A 24,745-nucleotide genomic window follows, 5' to 3' on the forward strand; every position below is an offset into this window, starting at 1 on the left:
GAATGGCCTACTCATGCACCTATTTTCAATGTTTCTATGTTTCCATGACTTGGCCAATAACCGCCTCCACAGCCATCTGTGGCAATAAATTCCACAATGTTTGAAGTTTTCAACTACTCCACTCGCCATTTTAATTATAGTCATAGAGTCAAACAGCGTGGAAACAGGCCCTTCGGCCCAACCTACCCGCGCCAAACAACATGGCTGATCTACACTAGTTCCACCTGCTTGCATTTGGCCCAAATCCTTCTAAACCTGTCCTATCTATTTACACGTCTAAATGTTTCTTAAACATTGCGATAGTACCTGCCTCCGCCACTTCCTCTGGCAGCTCGTTCCATACACCCACCACCCTATGTCCTCTGGTTCTCGAAGATAGACACAAAAATGCTGGAGTAACTCAGTGGGACAGGCAGCATCTCTGGAGAGAAGGAATGGGTGATGTTTCGGGTCGAGACCCTTCTTCAGACTAGTCCTCTGGTTCTCAATTCCCCTACTCTGGGCAAAAGACTGTGCGTCTACCTGATCTATTCCCCCTGCCTTCTTCCTCCCCACCGTTCTGCCCCTCTCCCTCCCTCCCTCCCTCCCTCCCTCTTACACCTCTCCCTCAAGCTGCCTTCTTCCCAATCTTCTCCACGGTAGCATCAGCTGGGATGAAATCTTTTGGTGTTTGGGATGAAACTGTTGGTGTTAACATGCACAGCGTAAGCAGCTGATGAAACGATGTTTTCCCTAGTTCCGATAGAGTTGCTTCCATTTAGAGCACTTTAACTAATTGTACTAATTCATCCTTTTCCGGTTGTCTGCATCATAATCCCGTGCTTTCTGCAGCATTACACATGGTTAACCTCAGTTGCTCATATCATGCAATTACTGTGGTCCATTCTGGGATCAGATTTCCACGTCTGTCTCACGAGTAACTCATCACATTTTCTTAGTCGGGCCTACCTTGCAAGATTAACTTCTGACCACCATGTCTCCCACTGTCAGGATGTGTTAGCATTTCTACGAATGTATTCTCTGGACCTTATGTCGGCCTGAAATGGAAAGAGGAGAAATACTGAGGATTAGAGAGTATATCACCATGCTTGTTGCAAGAACGGTGTTAGACTGATACACTGGGCAGCATTTCTGCACCAAGACAGGATGGGTTAGAAAGTCCAGGGGTAGAATTCCAACACAGGGTCACTGCAGACCATTCGGCCCACTGGGGCCATGCTGTTTATCTACACTAGAGTTATAGTCATAGGGTCATACAGCGTGGAACCAGGACCTTCGGCCCAACTTGTCCACACCGATCAACATGTCCCACCTACACTAGACCTACTTGCATGCGTTTGGCCTATATACCTCCCTGGAAGATACTGCATGGAAACAGGTTCTGCAACCCATTCAGCCCACGGCAACCATCAATTGTCCATCCGCACCAGTTCTATGTTATCCCACTTTCTTAGCCACTCCCTTACACATTAGTGGCAGTTTACAGAGGCCAATTAACCCTATGAACCCACGTATGTGGGATGTGGGAGGAAACCGGAACGCCTGGAGGTAATCCACGAGGTCACCAGGAAAGCGTGCAAACATGGACAGCACCCGAGGTCAGGATCAAACACGGGTCTCTGGCTCAGTGGAGCAGCAGCTCTACCCGCTGCACCACCGTGCCGCCTTTTCCGGTCCTGTGAATCATACAGCGAGATAATAATTTGGACAATATACAACTGCTGTGCCTGTGACCCTGAAACCTCTGAGAAAGAATGATAAAAATGTCCATGCAGTGAACCCTAGACCTGCAGACACTCAGTTCCATTTGCAGTCTGTGTGAGTAACTTCCAGGGGGAGTGATTGGGATGAAATCTACACAAGACGGGAGGATTCTGCTTGACAGTGTGAAAATGAGAGCTCAATCATCTTAGCCGGCTTTGCAGCATAAACTTGCAATGCACTGTGATGGAGAGATTCTTGCCTGAGTGAGGTGACTGTCAACTATTACCGAATAGTGAAAGGCCTAGATGGAGTGGATGTGGAGAGGATGTTTCCACCAGTGGGAGAGTCTAGGACCAGAGGCCGTGGCCTCGGAATAAAAGGACGAAAGGAGGATAGGTGGAATTTCTTTAGTCACAGGGTGGTGAATCTGTGGAATTCATTGACACAGATGGCTGGCCCCTGGAAAATATGCACTGATATTTTTCCAGCTGCGAGACGTGCAAGTGTAGGGCGAGGTTTCGGAGGAAGCATATTCATTGGCTGCTCTAAGGAGTGCTTGCTGTACCCTTCCCAGACGAGGGTTTTTAGTTACAGGTTTAGTGCGGTGGTGCAGCGGTAGAGTTCCTGCCTTACAGCGCTTGCAGCTCCAGAGAATCGGGTTTGATCCTGACTACGGGTGGTCTATACGGAGCTTGTACCTTCTCCCCGTGACCTGCGTGGATTTTCTCTGAAATCTTTGGTTTCCTCCCACACTCCAAAGATGTACAGGTTTGTAGGTCAATTCGCTTAGTACATGTGTAAATTGTCCCTAGTGTGAGTAGGATAATGTTAATGTGCGGGGATCGCTGGTTGGGCCGAAAGGCCTGTTTCCGCGCAGTATCACTAACCTAAACTGCTGACCTAACCTGCGGAGTTACTCCAGCACTTTGTTTCCTTGTTTGGAAACAAACCACCCTTGATTTCACAGAGATCGACACAAAAAGCTGAAGTAACTTGGCGGGACAGGCAGCATCTTTGGAGAGAAGGAATGGGTGATGTTTCAGGTCGAGACCCTTCAGACTAATCAGGGAAAAGGGAAACAAGAGATATAGATGATGATGTAGAGAGATAAAGAACAATGAATTAAAGATATGCAAAAAAATAACGACGATAAAGGAAACAGCCCATTGTTAGCCGTTTGTTGGGTGAAAACGAGAAGCTGGTGCGACTTGGGTGGGGAAGGGATGAAGCGAGAGGGAATGCCGGGCTTACTTGAAGTTAGAGAAATCAAAATTCATACCACTTAAGCTGCCCAAGCGAAATATGAGATGCTGTTCCTCCGATTTGCATTTAGCCTCACTCTGACAATGGAGGAGGCCCAGGACAGAAAGGTCAGTGGGGGAATGGGAAGGGGAATTCACGGAAATGCCTAAGCATAAGGAGGAAGGAAGACAACTCCACACTCCAGGACACAACCAAAGAACAGGAGTTGTGCAAGACTTAAAAGAGGGCAGCAAAGTGTACAACAAACACAAGGCCTGTCAGTGTGACGCTACGTTTTAGTTTTAGTTTTAGAGGTATAGCGCGGAAACAGGCCCTTCGGCCCACCGAGTCCGCACCGACCAGCGATCCCCGCACATTAACTCGATCCTACACTCACTAGGGACAATTTGTACATTATTACCAAGCCAATTAATCTACAAACATGTACATCTTTGGAATGTGGGAGAAAATTCTCGGAGAAAATCCACGTAGGTCATGGTGAGAACGTACAAATTCTGTACAGACAAGCACCCGTAGCCAGGCTCGAACCCGGGTCACTGAAGCTGTAAGTGCTGTAAGGCAGCAACTCTACCGCTGCGCCACCATGCCGCCCTGTGGTGCAACAAATAACATTTAATCACTCTTTCACACACTCACTATCCTATCTCATTTTCTTTACTTTTCTTCTTTATAGAGTTTAAAATATGAAGTGGTACAAGAAATGTATTATGTTATTTTTGGCTTATATTATTGTAATGTACACTACTTCTAATAAATAAAATTATTTTAAAAAATAAATAAATAAAAAATAACATTGTGATTCTGCTCCTGGCTTTCTTGAATTTCTTACGCACTGCAAATATAATCTTTGTCCAATTCATACACAATCAATTTCGCAATTTACTGAGTATCCAGACAGTTTCCAGGTTCCAGACACCATGTGCAAGGGATTTGATCAAATTACCGCTGTACGGTGATCCAATTAAACATAATCTTCTTATCTCTGGCCACAATAACTTCACTAGAATTATTCTGACTCCTTCTGACATGCCAAGGTGACTAAATTAATCGACTGTCAAGCTTATGAAAACGCAGCTTATAACTATTTTTACCATCTGTATCTGTTTTGTCAGCTGGTCTTATACCTAGTCATATTCATTTGATCATGTACCTGTACACCATGGATGGCTCGATAGTAATCATGTAAAGTCTTTCTGTTGACTGGTTAGCATGCAACAACAACTTTTCACTGCGCCTCGGTACACGTGTCACATAAACTTAACTAAACTAAACTAAACTAAACTGGTGTTTAAGAAGGAACTGCACATGCTGGAAAAATCAAAGGTAAATTAAAAATGCTGGAGAAACTCAGCGGGTGAGGCAGCATCTATGGAGCGAAGGAATAGGTGACGTTTCGGGTCGAGAAGGGTCTCGACCCGAAAAGTCACCTATTCCTTCGCTCCATAGATGCTGCCTCACCCGCTGAGTTTCTCCAACATTTTTATCTACCTTAAACTAAACTGGTCAGTTGCTTGGTCTGAAGAAGGGTCTCGACCAGGAACGTCACCTATTCCTTTTCTCCGGAGATGCTGCCTGTCCCGCTGAGTTACTCCAGCTTGTTGTGTCTATCGTCGGTTTAAACCAGCATCTGCAGTTCCTTCCTGTACTTTTCTAAGTTCGATCAGGCAGCATTTTATGGTTTAGCAGTCATTTGCAAAGTTTGGCTACAGTTTCTTCAAAAGGAAGTGGGCAAGAGGGAATGAGAGGCAAAAGGGTCAACGCTGCAAGGCCGGTACTTTATCAACAGCCGGTACACAGTCCATTCATTGTGGAATGATCGGAGGATTTGAAAGTGTATGGCACCAGGCAGACTTTGCTTCAGATGTAACACATAACGCTCAAAAACCTACAGAGAGAATTAATCATAGGACGTTCACAGCTAGTAAACATCAAACATGTCTTTTAATTTTAATGTAACGGCCATCAGAGACACCTCAGAATGAGCGGCATGTTTTGCTGGTTAGCCACTGCGTTACTTATTGCCCACACAAGAATTACAGACTGCCAGACACACTGGAAGTGAATCAATTTGGTTGCAACTTGCCTCTTTAGAAGATGCTTCCGAAATGTATGCCTCTTCTGCTTTGTGGAGGTTTCTGGCTGGTCGTACATCAGTCTTCTGGTTTTGCACTTCCCAATCCTGGCATCCATGCTGATGGATGGCCCCCATCATCATTTGGCTGCAGTAACAAAGGCCCACTACAAATACCACGTTAAACCCAGGAGATTCTGCGTCAATGTTCCTTTTCTCCAAGTTTTCTCCATGGCCCCCATGCTCCGGGAACAGATATCCAGTAATATTGCAATGGCCCAGAAATGTCATGGATGATCAGCTATGGTAGTCCGTCATAATCAGCATCAGCGTAGGGACCGAAGACACACACAAAAAGCTGGAGTAACTCGGCGGGTTGGAAAACCCTTCCTTTTCTCTGCTTTCTCTGCTGGAAGCACAGAAACTAATTTGATGAAGTAGTGATAGTCTAGGACACATTTGGAGGGATATGGGCCAAATGTGGGCAGGTGGGACTAGTGTCGATGGGAGGTGGGACTAGTGTAGATGGGACATGTGTGGCAAAGCTGGGCCGAAGGGCCAGTTTCCACGCTGTAAGACTCTATGACTCTATGGAGCACCTTAAACCTGTAGCTCAACAAAAAAACACCCGAGCTGAAGAATAGATGGCAAATGGGAAAAATGCAGTAAAGCCAGCAACTGGTCATAGAGTCACGGAGCGTGGAAACAGACCCTTCGGCCCAACTCCTCCATGCCGACCAAGATCACATCTAAACTTGTGTAGCAAGGGACTGCAGATGCTGGTTTACACCAAAGATAGACACAAAATTCTGGAGTAACTCAGTGGGTCAGGCAGCACCTCCGGACAAAAGGAATAGGTGACGTTATGGGTCGAGACCCTTCTTCAGACTGAGACTCTTCACCTTTGTCTGAAAAAGGGTCTCGACCCAAAACATCACCTATTCCTTATCTCCGGAGATGCTGCTAGACCTGCTGAGTTACTCCAGCATTTTGTGTCTATCCTCCATCTAAACTAGTCCCATTTGCCTGCGTTTGGCCCATATCCCTCTAAACCTTTTGTGTCCATGTACCTGTCCAAGTGTCTTTTAAATCCTTTGATTATGCTTATCTACAATGTATCTAAGTGATACTTGTACTGAACTGGGTACAAAGATGTATTTCACTGTACCTTGGTACATGTGATAAAGTACCAGACCATAGAACCTGCCTCAACTACCTCCTTTGGCAACTCATTCCATAATACCCTCTGAGTGAAAAGGTTGTCAGGCTTGTATTAAATCTTGCCCCTCTCATTTTAAACAAGGGTCCTCTTATTTCTGATTCTCCGACCCTGCGTAAAATACTTTGTGCATTCACCCTATCCATTCCCCTCATGATGTTATGCACAATGCGTGATCATAAATTGCACAGATTCTTCAGCACTTTCAAACTAATCTCAGCTGCACCCTCCTGTGAGCCTGAAACACAACAAAGCCCATCAAGAACAGAGAGTCCTTGCCGAGTCTGAAGTTCATCAATCAAGTCTATCTTTGGCGTATCCTTGCCTCCATTCACTGTGAACAATCTTGGTGCTACCTTTGCTTGCCGATTGGTTGAAGTGGCTACTGGGCAGTTTAAGAACAACAAGACCTCCCGGGCACAGAAAATCCTCGCTGAAGGATCAATATGAGGTGGGGATGCACTTTATGATCTCAGCTTCCTCAGTTAAGAAAAATAATTGAGACCATCCTCAAGAAAGAACTGGCACTGTGGTACTGAGATGGTGCTCTTTAGTTTTGGAGATACAGCTCGGAAACAGGCCCTTCATGTAGATCAATTACTATTACTGATTTGATCCATGTCTGGTTTTGCTATTGAGGACCCGATCCGTAATCAATCAATCAATCAATCAATCAATCAATCAATCAACCAACCAACCAACCAACCAACCAACCAACCAACCAACCAACCAACCAACCAACCAACCAATCAATCAATCAATCAATCAATCAATCAATCAATCAATCAATCAATCAATCAATCAATCAATCAGTCAATCAGTCAATCAATCAATCAATCAATCAATCAATCAACCTTTATTGTCATCTTGCAAGCAACAGTTGTACAGTGCAAAATGAAAAGACGTTTCCCAGGGAATACCGGAGCATCGCACATGAAATTTAAAACATTTCACACATAATAACACTAAAAACAATCCAGTCCCTGATGGAACAGTATAAATAGTTAAAAGCAGGTAAACAACAACGTTAAAATACAGTAAAACCAATCATAAAAATGTCCGGGGCAGCTGATTTGAGTGGCCAGTGCCAGTTATTAAAGTGTCCGTGCCAAGCCGCAGAATCAGGTGACTGTGAGTACAGAGTGACTGTTTAGCAGCCTCACAGCCTGTGGCAGGAAGCTGTTTAGCAGTCTTGTAGTCCGGGCTTTGATGCTGCGATATCTCTTGCCTGATGGCAGGAGATCCAGGTGTATGTGGAGGGGGTGCAGTTTGTCCTTAGCAATTCTGTGAGCTTTTTTCAGACAGCGGCTCTGGAACAGTTCTTGTACCGAGGTTTGGGAGACGCCAATGATCCTCTCTGCTCCCCTCACTACCCTTTGCAGAGCCTTCCTGTCCGAGCAGTTGCAGGTGGAGTACCACGTATTTATGCAGTACGTGAGTACAGACTCCACCGTGCCCCTGTAGAAAGTCCTGAGGATGTTGGAGGGGAGTGAGGCCTGTTTTAGTTTCCTCAGGAAGTGCAGTCGCTGATGGGCCCGTTTGACGGTCCCAGTGGTGTTCCTGGACCAGGTGAGGCTGTCTGTAATTTGCACACCGAGGAACTTTATGCTCTCCACTCTCTCCACTGTGGTGCCACTGATGTTGAGGGGTGTATGCTTTGGCTGCGCCCTCCTGAAGTCGACAACCATCTCCTTTGTTTTGTCGACATTTAATTCTAGATTATTTTTGCCGCACCAGTCCACTAGTTGTTTTACTTCCTCCCTGTACATTGATTCGTCATCTCCGCTGATGAGTACCACCACTGTTGTGTCATCCGCGAATTTTATGATCTTATTGTCCCTGAATCCGGCAGGGACAGATCACCATGTCGGATCGGGTCCTCAATAGCAAAACCATAACATGGATCAAATCAGCAATAATGATTGATCTACACTTCGGCACACCGAGTCCTCGCGGACCAAAGGTTCTATCCTACACACTAGGGATAATTTACAGAGGGCCAATTAACCTCACATACCATCACATCACATCCTTCATAGCAAAAGGATTTGAGTATAGGAGCAGAGAGGTTCTACTGCAGTTGTATAGGGTCTTGGTGAGACCACACCTGGAGTATTGCGTACAGTTTTGGTCTCCTAATCTGAGGAAAGACATTCTTGCCATAGAGGGAGTACAGAGAAAGTTCACCAGACTGATTCCTGGGATGTCAGGACTTTCATATGAAGAAAGACTGGATAGACTCGGCTTGTACTCGCTAGAATTTAGAAGATTGAGGGGGGATCTTATAGAAACCTACAAAATTCTTAAGGGGTTGGACAGGCTAGATGCAGGAAGATTGTTCCCGATGTTGGGGAAGTCCAGAACAAGAGGTCACAGTTTAAGGATAAGGGGGAAATCTTTTAGGACCGAGATGAGGAAAACATTTTTCACACAGAGAGTGGTGAATCTCTGGAATTCTCTGCCACAGAAGGTAGTTGAGGCCAGTTCATTGGCTATATTTAAGAGGAAGTTAGATGTGGCCCTTGTGGCTAAAGGGATCAGGGGGTATGGAGAGAAGGCAGGTACAGGATACTGAGTTGGATGATCAGCCATGATCATATTGAATGGCGGTGCAGGCTCGAAGGTCCGAATGGCCTACTCCTGCACCTATTTTCTATGTTTCTATGTTTCTATGTGCGAGGAGACTGGAGCACCCGGACGAAACCAACCTGATCACAGGGAGAACGTATAAACTCCGTGCGGACAGCAACCGTAGTCAGGATCGAACCCGGGTCTCTGGTGCTGTGAGGCAGCAACTCTACCGCTGGGTCGCTGTGCCGCCCTTGTAGGCTCTTGCTGGTATCTGCCACAGGAAAGGTCATTGCCTGGAGCTTCACACCAACTTCCTCCTGGAGTCAGTGATATAGTGCCCAGATTCTGCCCATCGTGACTTCCAATGGGTGAGAGCTTTCACTGTATGATGAATCCAAGAAAGTGGTAGAGTTACACCCACCATTCCACATGGCCTTTTATAGTCACACAAAAGGCTCTGACCCCTGTAAACTAAGGTGGTTATTAAAGTTAGTTGTCCTCAGAAACTCATTACCATTTTACAAGTGCTACACGATGACGTGCAAGTCATGACGTTAACTCATCTATCACTGAACAAATCGCACCTCAAAGTGGAGCCCAGCAAAGTGCTGTCATTCATTGGTCTATCTTTTCAGTTTTCTTCATGCTAGGCTGCATCTTGTCTTTTGCACGGTGTCATGGAGGCGCAGCGGTAGAGCTTACTGCCTTATAGCTCTGGAGAGGATGTAGCCTATAGACTAAGTCAGAGCGGCACAGAGGCGCAGCGGGTAGAGTTGCTTTGCTGCCTCACAAGGACAGCGAGCCAAGCTCGATCCTGATCTCAGGTACTGTCCGTGTAGAGGGTATGCACGTTCTCCCTGTGACCTCGTGGGTTTTCTCCGAGATCTTCGGATTCCTCCCACACTCTAAAGAAGTACAGGTTTATAGGTTAATTGGTTAATTGGTTTGGTATAATTGTATAATTATAAAATGGTCCCAAGTGTGTGTGGGGTAGCGTTAGTGTGCGGTGTTCGCTGGTCGGTGCGGGCTCGGTGGGCCAAAGGGCCTGTTTCCGCACAATATCACTAAACTAAACCAAACTAAACTGAACATGGTTTCCTCAGTGAGGAATTGGTCGCAAAAAAGATTCTGCAAAAAAAAAAATAATTTCTCTTTTATCGATTCCAGTATTTCACCACCAAATCGAAAAGCTCTGAGTGGCACTGACTTTTATTTAGTATTGATTGCTTTTGTTTTCAAATGTGTGATTGAGATAGTCGGGAGCAAAGGAACTTAATACTTTTATGCTGCTTTTCCACAGGTACGTGGGAAAAGGTCTGGTACAATAGTGAATGCAGAAAGATGATTGTTGTTTGCAAACTATTTTTAAATATTACGTGCATCAGCTTACCCAACAAGCTAGCGACCAAACTTGTGTGACTGAAGGTTGTTTATTGGAGAATAACAGTGGGGCAGAGTGGTGGCACAGTGGCGCAGCGGTAGAGCCGGGTTCACTCGTGACCACAGTTGCTGGTTAAGGTTACAAGGTTAATTCCCGGGATGGCGGGACTGTCATATGCTGAGAGAATGGAGCAGCTGGGCTTGTACACTCTGGAGTTTAGAAGGATGAGAGGGTATCTCATTGAAACATATAAGATTGTTAAGGGCTTGGACATGCTACAGGCAGGAAACATGTTCCCGATGTTGGGGGAGTCCAGAACCAGGGGCCACAGCTTAAGAATAAGGAGTAAGCTATTTTGAACGGAGACGAGGAAACACTTTTTCTCACAGAGAGTTGTGAGTTTGTGGAATTCTCTGCCTCAGAGGGCAGTGGAGGCAGGTTCTCTGGATGCTTTCAAGAGAGAGCTAGATAGGGCTCTTAAAAATAGTGGAGTCAGGGGATATGGGGAGAAGGCAGGAACGGGGTACTGATTGGGGATGATCAGCCATGATCACATTGAATGGTTCGAAGACCGAATGGCCTACTCCTGCACCTATTGTCTATTGTCTGTTCGTTGTCGGAGTTTGTACGTTCTCCCTGTGACCGTGTGGGTTTCCTCTGGATGACCCGGTCTCCCCCCATATTCCAAAGACTTGTTTACAAGTTTGTAGGCTAATTGGCCTCTGTAAACTGCCCCGAGTGTGTAGGATATAGAACTACTGTACGGGTGATCGATGGTCGGCACGGATGATGCGCTGAAACGCCCGCTTCCATGCCATTCCAATCTAAACTAATGTCACTGTTTAATGCCATGGGTTTTGTGTCAAAGCACAAGAAAGACCTTGAAACAAGCGAAGACACTGTGGCACGGTGGCGCAGCGGTAGAGCTACTGCCTCGCAGCGCCAGAGACCCACGTTCCATTCTCCGCCACTGTTATTCTCCAATAAACAACCATACAATCACACAATAAAACACTCACACAATCACACAACCCATAAAACCCACACTCTTCCGTTCTAAACTAAATAGATAATGAGGCCCAGCAACAAATTATAAGAGCCTGAATTATGAACCATACTAGCGATGAAGAAAATAACAATGTAACATTGCAAAACATGGTGTTGAGTGGGATTTCCTTGTTACTGCACCAATGACGCATACAATTAGCAAATTATGTTGGGTAAGACCGTGAAAATGCACAAAAAATATGCACGTAATTACATTATAGCTCCACTAAACACATCATAGTTCCATGTACCATTTTGCCCCCAGGCTAAAGAATTTATGAATTACCTTCAACCTATTGTCTTAAAACGTATAAAATTACACCTACAGTTTTAATCATGCCAAGACACAAAGTCGTTTATCTGCTGTTTTATGTTCAAGTTCATCTTTACTGAAACCAACTGCATTTACCCTTTCTTTGAAAGTAGTTCCATATCATCTTAAAGAAATTACAAGCTTCCAAGAAAGCAAATCACAAAAGATGCTGTGACAAATATGCCATGGTTAGGTGAGGGTCAGGGGCCAAACACAGGAACGGGGCTAGTCTAGATGGACCGAATGGCCCAATTCTGCTTCCACAACTTGTGAGCTTATGAACATTACACGAATAAACAGAATTATTCTTAAACATGATGACCACCGACTTCAATCCCACCACTACAATCCCTCTCTTAATTTCAGAAACAAAGAACTGCAGATGCTGGTTTTAATGCATAAAAGGACACAAAGTGCTGGAGTAACTCAGCGGGTCCAGCAGCACCACTGGAGAAAATTCACAACAATTCCGACATTATCATTAAACTCGCCGACAAGGGAGGTGCAAAACAAAAACGTCACCTATCCATTTTCTCCAGGGTTGCTGCTTGACCCACTGAGTTATTCCTGCATTTTGTGACTATATCTCCAGCATCTCTGGAGAACATGGATAGGTGACGCTCTGGGTGGAGACCTCTGAAGAAGGAATGATACCCATCTATCCATGTTCTTCAGAGATGCTGCTTGACCTGCTGGGTTACACTAGCATTTTGTGTCTATCTTTAGCATTTCTGGGGAACATGGATAGGTGTCATTTTAGGCCAATATCCTACAAACGTCTCGAACCGAAACGTCACCTGTCCATGTTCTCCAGAGATGCTGACTGACCTGTTGAGTTATTCCAGCATTTTGTGTCTATCTTTAGCATCTCTGGAGAACATGGGTAGGTGAGGTTTTGGGTCAAGACCCTACAGACGTCTTGGCCTGATGGATTACATCCAAGGGTCTTGAGGGAGATAGCAGTGGGGATTGTGGATGCATTGGTGATAATTTTCCAAAACTCCCTGGAGGCAGGAACGGTCCCAGTGGATTGGAAAATGGCCAATGTAACACCTATATTTAAAAAAGGAAGTAAACAGAAGGCGGGTAACTATAGACCGGTTAGTCTAACATCGGTGGTGGGTAAAATGTTGGAGACAATTATTAAAGAAACGCTAACGGGCCACTTGGATAAACATGACTTCATCAGACAGAACCAGCATGGTTTTGTGAAGGGGAAATCGTGTTTAACGAATCTGCTCGAATTCTTTGAGGAAGTAACAACTCGGGTGGATAAAGGGGAACCGGTGGATGTGGTATACTTGGACTTCCAAAAGGCTTTTGACAAGGTGCCACATAAGAGACTATTGCTAAAAATGAAAAATTATGGGATTGGGGGTAATATATTAGCATGGGTAGAGGATTGGCTAACGAATAGGAAGCAGAGAGTGGGGATAAATGGTTCATACTCGGGATGGCAACCGGTAACTAGCGGGGTTCCGCAAGGGTCGGTGCTGGGACCCCAGTTGTTCACGATTTATATAAATGATTTGGAGGAGGGAACCAAGTGTAATATATCAAAATTTGCGGACGATACGAAAATGGGAGGGAAAGTAGGGGATGAGGAGGATAGGAAGAGTCTGCAAAAGGATATAGATAAGCTAGGTGAGTGGGCAACAACTTGGCAGATGAAATTTAATACTAATAAATGTGAAGTCATTCACTTTGGGGAAAAAAATGATAGGGCAAGTTATTTTCTAAATGAGGAGGAGCTGCGTTGTAATGCAACGCAAAGGGATCTAGGGGTATTAGTACATGAATCACTAAAAGTCAGTATGCAGGTGCAGCAAGCAATCAGGAAGGCCAATGGAGTTTTGGCCTTTATTGCTAGGGGGATTGAGTATAAAAACACGGAGGTCTTGCTGCAGCTGTACACGGTATTGGTGAGACCACATTTGGAATACTGTGTACAGTTCTGGGGTCCATACTTAAGAAAGGATGTACTAGCCCTGGAGGCAGTGCAGCGAAGGTTTACAAGATTAATTCCTGCAATGAGGGGATTGACATATGAGGAAAGGTTAAGTAAGCTGGGACTCTACTCTTTGGAGTTTAGAAGAATGAGAGGCGATCTCATTGAAACGTATAAGATCGTGAGGGGCCTTGATCGGGTGGATGCACCGAGGATGTTCCCAATGATCGGGGAGGCTAGAACTAGGGGACATAGTTGCAGAGTGAGGGGGGGCTCTTTTAAAACTGAGATGAGGAAGAACTTCTTCACCCAGAGAGTGGTTAGTTTGTGGAATTCACTGCCCCAGGGAGCAGTGGAAGCAGAAATGTTAAATATATTTAAGTCGAAAATAGATGGTTTTTTAGCTGCCAAGGGGATAAGGGGCTACGGGGAGAGGGCAGGGATATGGACCTAGGTATGGTTAGTATAGTAGACCTGAGTGATCTCCTGGACAAATGTCGATCGCCTGGATTGGGGTCGGAGAGGAATTTCCCGGATTTTTTTCCCGAATTGGACCTGGGTTTTTATCCGGTTTTTTGCCTCCCCCAGGAGATCACGCGGTTCTTGGGGTGGAGAGGGGTGATAGCGGTATAAAGGGGAGGGTAGTGTCTTGTGTTCTGTGTCTTGTGTCTACTGTTTGTGGGTAAGTGTGTCTGTTTGGTGTTCAGCCATGAGTGAATGGCGGTGCGGGCTCGACGGACCTGGTGGTCTACTCTCGCACCTACTTTCTATGATTCTATGATTCTATGACCCGAAACGTCACCTATTCATGTTCGCCAGAGATGCCTTCTGACCTGCTGAGTTACTCCAGTACTCTGTGCCCTTTTATTTTACATTTTTGCCTGCACTACACAATTGTTGATGGGAAAATAAAATGACAGCTAGCACACTTCACAGTGGGTACACACAGTCTCGAATTACAATGTCACAAAGCACAATGTGATAATGGAACATAGTAATAAAACTGAATGAACAGCATCTCCCCATTACTGAAAAACATTTGTTTGCATTTAAAGCCAAGTCAACTCATGGCAGAAAATTTGCCACTGGTGGGAATTTTTAATCAATGTAAATAGTGAACGTGCTGCAGCCAAGGAATTATGTTTTGAAAAATAATAATAATTCAGCATCTTATTTAGTTACTCCTCTGAATCACATTCTCATTGCCTCTCCCTTAACTGTTACACTGAGGTATTGTTTGTTTAGTTTCAATGCACTATGTTATGAAATTGTCGCGTCAAATGACTGCTACACCTCACATTACACAGACGCCCATCAAAAATAGTTCATTGACTATGGGCTGTGGCGCAGTGGTAGTTGCTGCCTCACAGCGCCAGAGCCCCGGGTTCAATCCTGACAACAGGTGCTGTCTGTACGGAGTATGTACATTCTCCCCGCGGCCTGTGTGGGGTTTGTACGGGTGCTGTCGTTTCCTCCCACACTTCAAAAACATACAGGTTTGTAGCTCAATGGGCTTTGGTTAAATTGTAAATTATCCCTAGTGTGTGCAGGCTAGTGTTAATGTGCGGGGATTGTCGGTCGGTGCGGACTCGGTGGGTCGAAGGGCCTGTTTTTGCCTGTATCTCTCAACTAATAAACTAAACTAGACTGCTGAGTGCATTGGATGATCCTGAGGATAAGGAGGGGCAGCGTAAAGTGCAACGTTTAATTTTTATACCTTAGAGATACAGCGGGGAAACAGGCCCTTCAGCCACTGAGTCCGTGCCGACCAGCGATCACCTGTATACTAGCATCCTACACACTAGGGGCATCTTTACAGAACCCAATTAATGTACAAGCCTGCACATCTTTGGAGTGTGGGAGAAAAACGGAGATCCCGGAGAAAACCCGCGCGGTCATGGGGATAACGTACAAACTCCATATAGACAAGCACCTGTAGTCAGGATCGAACCTGGGTCTCTGGCGCTGTAAGGCAGCAACTCTATCGCTGCGCCACCGTGCGACTGCTTCTTCAGAGTGAAAGAAGAGGGGGTGGGGGGGTGGATCTGGAGTTATGAAAAAACTTTTTTTTAGCGGAGGGAGATTGGGCACAGATGTTCTTTTGACAGTGTAGCTCTGAATGTCTTTAAGCTGAAGCAGTGTCTCAGCTGCCTGATGCCCTTGTGTTTTGACAGCATATGTGCAGAAACAGCAGGCGTCGTTACAGAGTGTGTGGGCAATACCTTTCTGGTGCCAGCTGAAGACGCTGGCTTGCTTTCTTTGCCCGTTAGATTAAAATCGCATGGGGCGCGTGTCTTTAAACAGAGAGCTCATGTTTAAGAGAAGCTGCAGAGTACATCTTTAACAGCTCGTTAGCATGCTGGCTTGCACTGGTGACTTTTTGCAGCCACCACCTTCGCTAAATGCACGGGGAGGAGCACAACAGGTACACCTGCTTCCCCGCAGCCCCACAGCAATCAGGGTTCGATCCTGGCCGCCGCTCTTGTTTGTCGAATCCTTCCCAGTTTCAATGTTTTTATCCCATCTCCCCCCAAAATATGCTGGTTGGTAGATTAATTGACCACAGTAAATTTCCACTGGTGTATATGCTCATAAAAACTAGCAGCAGATTTAGGCCATTTAGGCTGTCTCCGCCCGCCCTCGGGCCCCTCCTCCTCCTCCTTCCTTCTCCCCCCCACCCCCCATCAGTCTGAAGAAGGGTTTCGTCCCGAAACGTCGCCTATTTCCTTCGCTCCATAGATGCTGCTGCACCCGCTGAGTTTCTCCAGCAATTTTGCGTACCTTCGATCTTCCAGCATCTGCAGTTCCTTCTTGAACACAGGTCTACTCCGTCATTCAATCGTGGCTGATCTATCTTTCCCTCTCAACCCCATTCTCCTGCATTCTCCCCATAACCCCTGACAACTGTACTAATTAAGAATCTATCAATCTCAACCTTAAAAAAAATAATTGACTTGGCATCCACAGTTGTCTGTGGCAATGAATTCCACAGATTCACTACCCTCTGACTAGAGAAATTCCTCCTCATCTCCTTTCTAAAGGTTTGTCCTTTTATTCTGAGGCTACGGCCTCTGGTCCCAGATTCTCCCACTAGTGGAAACATCCTCGCCGCATACACTCTGTCCAGGCCTTTCACTATTCGTTAAGTTTCAATGAGGTTCCTCCCTGATCCATCTGAACTCCAGCGGGTACAGGCCCAGCGCCGTCAAACGCTCATCATATGTTAACCCAATCATCCCTGGGATCATTCTCATAAGCCTCCTCTGGACCCTCTCCAGCACCAGCATATCCTTCCTCAGATATGGGGAGGTGGTTGATAAGAATCAGGTGACATTAATGGGTGAGAAATAGGATACAGGGAAATAAGCAGGGATTTGTGGGGATTGTTCTGAGAGCCAGTACAGATTCAATGGGCTGAACTATTCCCCTCCTGTGTCTCTGGGGAAAACACGTGGAAATAAGTGGCAACTGGCTAAAATCAGCCAAGTGAGGTGATTTTCCAACAATGCTCTTGTCTGTACAAATTGTGTAATTTGTGAAATTCTCTCAGGTCTTACTTGAGGTTTGAGGGAGTTCTGGCCATCTGTGGTAGTTGGCACAATAACAGGACACTTGGCAAAGCCAGAATCAGCTGTCTCCGGTTTATCTAATTAGTGCTTGTGGTACAGCCTGTTCAATACAGGATGGCTCACCTACAGTTTTAATTTCACAAAACACAAAGTGCTGGAAAAAATTAACGCGCTGTATTCCTAAACTAAACTAAACGAAACTAAACTAGGAGTGCAGGTGCATGGTTCCTTGAAGGTGGAGTCGCAGGTCGATAGGGTGGTCAAAAAGGCTTTTGGCACATTGGCCTTCATCAGTCAAGGGTGTTGAGTGTGGAAGTTGGGAGGTCATGTTGCAGTTATATAAGACATGTGGGTGTGGCCGCATTTAGAGTATTGTGTTCAGCTCTGGGCACCATGTTATAGGGAAGATGTCGTCAAGCTGGAAAGGGTACAGAGAAGAATTACGAGGATGTTGCCTGGACTAGAGGGTCTGAGCTATAGGGTGAGGTTGAGTAGGCTGGGACTCTTTTTCTTGGAGCACAGGAGGATGAGGGGTGATCTCATCGAGGTGCATAAAATCATGAGAGGAATAGTTTGAGTAGAAGCACAGAGTTTCTTGCCCAGAGTAGGTGAATTTTTAAGGTGAAAGGGGAAAGATTAAATAGGAATCTGAGGAGTAACTTTTTCACACTAAGGATGATGGGTGAATGGAACAAGCTACCAGAGGCGGTAGTTGAGGCTGGGACTTCGGCAACGTTTATAAACGTTAGCAGATATGTGGATAGAATGTGTAAGAAAAAAACTGCAGATGCTGGTTTAAATCGTAGGTAGACACAAAATGCTGGAGTATCTGTCCTGGGCCTCCTCTATTGTCAGAGTGAGGCCCAGCACAAATTGGAGGAACAGCACCTCATATTTCACTTGGGTAGTTTACACCCCAGCGGTATGAACATTGACTTCTCTAACTTCAGATAGCCCTTGCTCTCTCTCTCCATTCCCTTCCCCTCCTCCTTCCCAGTTCTCCCACTAGTCTTACTGTCTCCGCCTACATTCTATCTTTGTTCCGCCCCCTCCCCTGACATCAGTCTGAAGAAGGGTCTCGACCCGAAACGTCACCCATTTTTTCTCTCCGGAGATGTTGCCTGTCCCGCTGAGTTATTCCAACTTATAAAATATGAGATTGTCTGTAGTTAGGAACTGCAGATGCTGGTTTATACTGAAGATAGACACAAAGTGCTGGAGCAACCCAGCAGGTTTGGCAGCATTTTTGGAGAAAAGGAACAGTCAGTCTGAAGTTTAAAGCTGCATTTCCTTCAATATGAATGAATGACTGAATGAATGAATAAGTTTATTGGCCAAGTATTCACATACAAGGAATTGTATGTGCCAAAGATGTACGGGTTTGTAGGTTAATTGGCTTCGTTAAAAAAAAAATGTAAATTGTCCCTAGTGTGAAGGATAGTGCAATTCAGTTTTGTTTATTGCCAACAGTGAAAACCTTTTGTTGCATGCTAACCAGTCAGCGGAAAGACAAGACAACATGATTAGGGTGTCCGCTGGTTAGTGCCGACTCGATGGCCAAAAGGGCCTGTTTGTGCGCTGTATCTCTAAAGTTCAAAGTCTAAAGTTCTTGCTGCTTGGAGCGGCTTACAGTTCCCTCTGAAATTCCCTGAGATTATGGAGACTCCACGTTAGGTAGAAATATTTCTCAGATTTGCCAAACACATCACAGGGGTTGTTGTCCGTCAGAGGTCCAAGCGCTGGCAGGTGGGATTAATGTAGATAGAGCATGTGGGTCGGCATGGGTAAGATGGGCCTGTTTCCACGCTATATGACTCTATGACTCCAGAGAGAGCCAGGTCATGTTGAGAGAGATACATCTCTAGCAAGTCTATCAAAACAAAGTCATATATATCCCCAACCTATTACTGCTCCATAGCGTTCTGAAATTGGCATTCATTGGGTTAAGGGAATACTGCTCGGAATCTCACTGCAGACTCACCGACGTCACTAATACACTGAGAGCTGGTCCCACCAGGACACACACGTACATCACTGCATCTCATGTATTATTCATACCAGGCTAAAAAATGTTGATCTCAACAAATTACTTCAGCTGCTAGTGTTTCACAAATGGGTGTTAAAAATAAAAGCAGTTGGATAGCAGACCAATGGGATCCATTCACCTCTGCGAGTAGATTTGCAGTTGCTTGCGTTTGTCACGGGGACCCTTGGTTCATTCACCAAAGTCATGAACAAAGAATATAGTAGGTGGAGTGTTGTCATGAAGCAAACTGGAGAGATATACTGTTCAAGAAGGAACTGCAGATGCTGGAAGATCGAAGGTACACAAAATTGCTGGAGAAACTCAGCGGGTGCAGCAGCATCTATGGAGCGAAGGAAATAGGCGACGTTTCGGGCCGAAACGTCGCCTATTTCCTTCGCTCCATAGATGCTGCTGCACCCGCTGAGTTTCTCCAGCAATTTTGTGTACCTTGGAGAGATATACTGTCATTTTCACTATCTCTGCACCATCGCGTAACAACCTTTTTTATTGATTAGTTTAGTTTAGTTTAGAGATACAGCGCAGAAACAGGCCTTTCCGCCCACCGAGTCCACACCAACCAGTGATCCCCGCACACTAACACCATTCCACACTAGGGACAATTTACAAATTTTTTATATACCACACCAATTAACCCACGAACGTCTTTGGATATTGGGAGGAAACCGAAGTTGTCGGAAGAAACCCCACGCAGGTCACGGGGAGAACATGCAAACTCCGTACATACAGCAACCGTAGCCAGGATCGAACCTGAGTCTCTGGTGCTATAAGCGATGTAAGGCAGCAACTCTCCCGCTGCGCCATAGTGCCGTAACCTTTTGCTTAGGTTTCCAATGTGGAAGAAAGCTGCCTTTAGATGTAACATAAAAATGAGTGCCGTAGCTTTGTAAATTTTAATCAACAATTTTTTTAATTATTTTCACCTTCCTAGAGTTCCTGTGAATCAAAATGCTTGCTGGCTGAGAGACGGGGCGGGGGGGGGGGGAATCAACTTTGTGGACAGAGGTGGTTTGGGCCCACTACACAATAAAACCCCAAACACTTTAACTCCCCCTCTCCTTCCCACACTGACCTCTCTGTCCTGGGCCTCCTCCACTGTCAGAGTGAGGCCAATCACAAATTGGAGGAACGGCACCTCATATTTTGCTTGGGAAGCTCACAATCCAGCGGAATGTATATTGCTTTCTCTAATTTTAAGTAACCCTTGTATTCCCTATCTCTCTGTCCCTTCCCCGCCCTTGTCGTCGTGCTAGTTTCATTGTCGTCCTGCTTAGTATCACTGTCCGTACCACCTTGTTATCATCTTCTCCACAGCCAACAATGGACCATTGTGGGCTCCATCTTTCCTTGATCAGCCTTGATTTGTTCTTATCACACCTTGCATTATTTTGTTCTTTTCAAACCTCTAGTTTCCCTCTCCCCTGACTCTGTCTGAAGAAGGGTCTCAACCCGAATAGTCATCTATGTTTTTCTGAAACGGCTGAGTTACTCCAGCATTTTGTGTCTATCTTCGGTATAAACCAGCATCCCCTGTTCCTTCCCACACACAAAAAAAGCCCCTGTCATTTACTTGTTTCTCTCCATCTGTTATCACTGCGTGACAGCTCATTTGTGACAGGGAATTGCACAGAAAAGCAAATCCACAGTCTATATCTATGGAGCTTGGTCCTCTCCTCCATCAAGAGGCCTGTCTACTGGTGTACCCAAGGGCAATCCTTGAAAGAGAACATTTTGTTTAGGAATGATTCAATGACAACCTACATTTCAGTACTGATCTTTGCTTAAAGAAAACAACTCAAAAGTGCTTCACAATGGAGTGGGAAAATGGGAGGAGGAAGAAATTGGGGGAAGAGCCAGAGAGAGCCAGTGGTGTTTTATTGAACCTTCTGAACCTTCTGAATGTTGTAGTCGGCAGGGCAGTACTCTGCATATCGCCAACTTGGACAATTTAACATTTTATCAAGCCAATTAAACAAGCCAATTAACCTACAAACCTGTACGTCTTTGGGGTGTGTGAGGAAACCGAAGTTCTCGGAGAAAACCCACGCAGATCACGGGGAGAACGTACAAACTCCATAAAGACAGCACCCGTAGTCGGGATCGAACCCGCTGCATTTTGCTGTAAGGCAGCAACTCTACCGCTGTGCCACCGTGACTGCCTAGTTGTCATATGACCCAGATAGAACAATGAAATTCTTACTTTGCAGCAGCACAACAGAATGTGCAAACATGTTGTTAATTTAAGGGAAATTCTGGTGAAAAAAGCCTGGTGAGTGATAGGAAGCTGCGGGGGGGATATTGGTTTGCAGATGAATGGAGTGACAAAGGCCAGAGATGAAAAGAGTGTCAAATAGGCAGAGAAGAAGAGTGAAATAGTGTAAAAAGCCAGAGGGAGGGGTATAGGTGGAATGGGATTAGGGTGAAGGGGGAAGAGTGGTCACCCGCACACTAACACTATTCTACAAACTATGGACAATGTATAGTTTTTACAGAAGCCAATTAACCAACAAACCGGTACGTTCAGAAGTAGGAGTGTGGGAGGAAACCGAAGCACCCAGGGAAAACCCACGCGGACACAGGAAGAACGTACAAACTCCGTACAGGCAGCACCCGTAGTCAGGATCGAACACGGGTCTCCAGCGCTGTGAGGCAGCAACTCTACCGCTGCACCACCGTGCTTTGAATATTTGTCTTTGTTTAATTAGTATTTGCAGTACAGTCGTTTAATGCTATAAAATGAATGCTATTAAATGGGCCAATCATATCCTAATGAATTTGAACACTCAATACTCTCGTCCTTCAATAAGTGATGATGTTGCAGTCATGGTGAGCTTTGAAATTAGCAGTTTTAGCAGTGAGCTGCCTTGTATTAATGGGTAAGTTTCTAGCATGCCACTGGGACTGGTTCGTGAGTCACAATCTTTTTATTATATATTTGTATTTGCAGTTTTAAAAATTAACAAAATATTTATTTTCCTAAAGGGATTCTGTTTTCGCTACAGTGCCAGAGACCCGGGTTCGATCCAGTCAATGACTGCTCTCTCTCCGAAATTTGTTACGTTCTCCCCGTTTTACAGTTGTACAATTTTGTTTATTGTCGTGTATTCGGAGGTACCCTGTACAGTGAAAAGCTTTTTTTTTGTGACCAAGTGGGTTTTCTCCGGGTGCTTTGGTTTCCTCCCATACTCCAAAGAAATATGGTAGGTTTGTAGGTTAATTGGTTCCTGTAAAATTGCTCCTAGTGTGTAGGGGGTGGATGAGAAAGTGGGATAAAATCGAGTGTGTAGGAAGGAACAGCTGATGCTGGTTTATACTGAAGATAGACACAAAATGCTGGAGTAACTTAGCTGGTCAGGCAGCATCTCTGGAGAACTTGGATAGGTGATTCATTTAATTTAGTTTAGTTTAGTTTAGTTTAGTTTAGAGATACAGAGCAGAAACATGCCCTTCGGCCCACCGGGTCCACACCGACTAACGATCCCTGCACATTAACTCAAGACTACACACACTAGGGACAATTTACACATGTTTCAGGTCGGGTTGAGGAAGGGTTGCAACCCAAAACGTCACCTATTCCTTTTCTCCAGAGATGCTGATTGACCCGCTGAGTTACTCCAGCATTTTGTGTCGCTCTTCGGTGTAAACCAGCATCTGCAGTTCCTTCCTACACCATGTTCGTACTTTTCCCCTTGAAGTAAATGAAAGCAAATACAGTAGTAAGATTAAACGAGAACTTACCAGTTTGAAGTTTGATCTGTATTTTATGAGGAGTTACGATGAGGGATTACGTGAAGAACCCGCTCAGCGCGCATGCGCGGCATACTTCCAAGCAGCGGTGTGGAATCACAGATAGACACAGTTATTTGAAGTAAACATAGTAAAGAAAAGGAGACATCAGTTATTAGTTTGATCCATACAATGAGGGTGGGAGCGGAGGGCACGTAATCCCTCATCGTAACTCCTCATAAAATACAGATCAAACTTCAAACTGGTAAGTTCTCGTTTAATCTTACTATTTTACTTCGGAGTCACATGAGTGACTACGTGAAGACTTCAAAGCTCTGTGATTTCAAACCGTGTAACAGTTTTATTTCACTCACTGCCGAAGTTCTTGAGGGAGGAAGTGTTATCGTAATCAACCAATGAATCTGTTTTTCGAGAAACAAAGAAGGTATTTATTAACAATAACAAAATAAATTGCTCCCCCGGGCTTAAATTAAATATTTGCAGCTTGTAATATTTTCTCTGCAAATAAATCAGGTTTCGTCAACGGCTTGTTATAAAAAGTTCTGAATGTCGTTTCCCTCGACCATCCTGCTGTATTCAGAATATGGTCAACCGGTACGTCCATTCTCTCGGCCGTTGATGTTGATGCTGCCCTAGTGGAATGAGATTTAAATGTATTAGTATCTATTCCGGCAGCCTTCAGTACCTGTTTGAGCCATCTTGAAATGGTTTGGCTCGTTACCCGGCCATGAGGTTTCTTGTGGCTGACCCATAAGGCTTTTTCACTCCCTCTGATATTGTGGGTTGTGTCTATGTAATGTTGTAGATGGGTCACGACACACAACTGTGGCTCTGGTGGGTAGGCCCGGAATACCACTACTGGATTAGCTGTTCCTGGCCTGCTTTGTTTCACCAGACACTGTATGATGAATGTGATCTGATCTGGGGTGGTCACCATGTTGTCCAGCCTCAACTTGTGTAGTGACTGGACCCTCTGAGCGGATACAAGTGCCATCAACATGAGCGTCTTTAGTGTAGCTTGCTCGAGGCCGAGGGATCTGGCTGGTGGCCATTCCCTGAGGTATGTCAGGACCACACTGATATCCCAAATATGGGTATACCTGGGCTTAGGGGGCTTGATATTGTAAATGCCCTTCATCAGTTTTACCACCAGTGGATGGGATCCCATCGCCTGTTGTCCTGGCGCTGGTTTGAGATAAGCAGAAAGAGCACTCCGCGCTGTGTTGATGGCACTGTAGCTGATCCCTTCATCGTGGTGTAGATAGGCCAGGAACTCCAGTACGTTGGTGGCTGTGCCTGTTGCGTACTTTGTCCCTGTTTCCTGGCAGTACTTCTCCCATTTTTTGATGCTGGTTAAGTACTGCCTCTTGGTGGATGTTCGAAGGGATGCCGACATGGTGGTGATGGTTTGTTCGGAGAATCCCAGTTCCAGGTAAGGTCTGTTCAAAACCTGCAACCCATGAGTTTAATTTTCTCATGGCATGGGTGGCTTATGCCTGATACTGGGTGAGTTAATAATCCTGGATCACTGGGAAAAACCATTGGTGATTCAACCACCATGTCATGCAGAACTGGGAACCATGGCTGTGTAGGCCAGTCGGGCACCATCAAAATACCAGAAGCAGAGTCCATCTGTATTTTGCGAAGTACCCGACTGATGAGGCAGAAGGGAGGGAAAGCATAGAAGAAGAAATTTCCCCAATCCAGCGTGAAGGCATCTACCGCTGCTGCCTCTGGGTCTGGTTCCCAAGCGACATACATAGGTGCCTGGTGATTTAGCCTTGATGCAAATAAATCGATATCTGGTGTTCCATATTGCTTAATAACTTTAGCAAATACTTTAGGGTTTAACATCCATTCGATGTTGT

General features: G+C 45.3%; 1 protein-coding gene across 4 annotated transcripts in view; it reads right to left on the reverse strand.

The window, feature by feature from the left end:
* Positions 1 to 948: 948 nt before the first annotated feature.
* endov (endonuclease V) overlaps positions 949 to 24,745 on the reverse strand; it is an 80,658-nt gene continuing 56,861 nt past the window's right edge. For all 4 annotated transcript variants that reach the window (XM_033044247.1, XM_033044248.1, XM_033044246.1 and 1 more), the window contains one exon: positions 949 to 1,037. In XM_033044247.1, coding sequence (XP_032900138.1) covers positions 987 to 1,037 — 51 coding nt within the window. In that variant the 3' untranslated portion in view covers positions 949 to 986. The remainder of the gene's footprint in view (positions 1,038 to 24,745) is intronic.

This window comes from Amblyraja radiata, chromosome 26, assembly GCF_010909765.2.
Source record: "Amblyraja radiata isolate CabotCenter1 chromosome 26, sAmbRad1.1.pri, whole genome shotgun sequence".
In the NCBI taxonomy this organism is placed as follows: Eukaryota; Metazoa; Chordata; class Chondrichthyes; order Rajiformes; family Rajidae; genus Amblyraja; species Amblyraja radiata.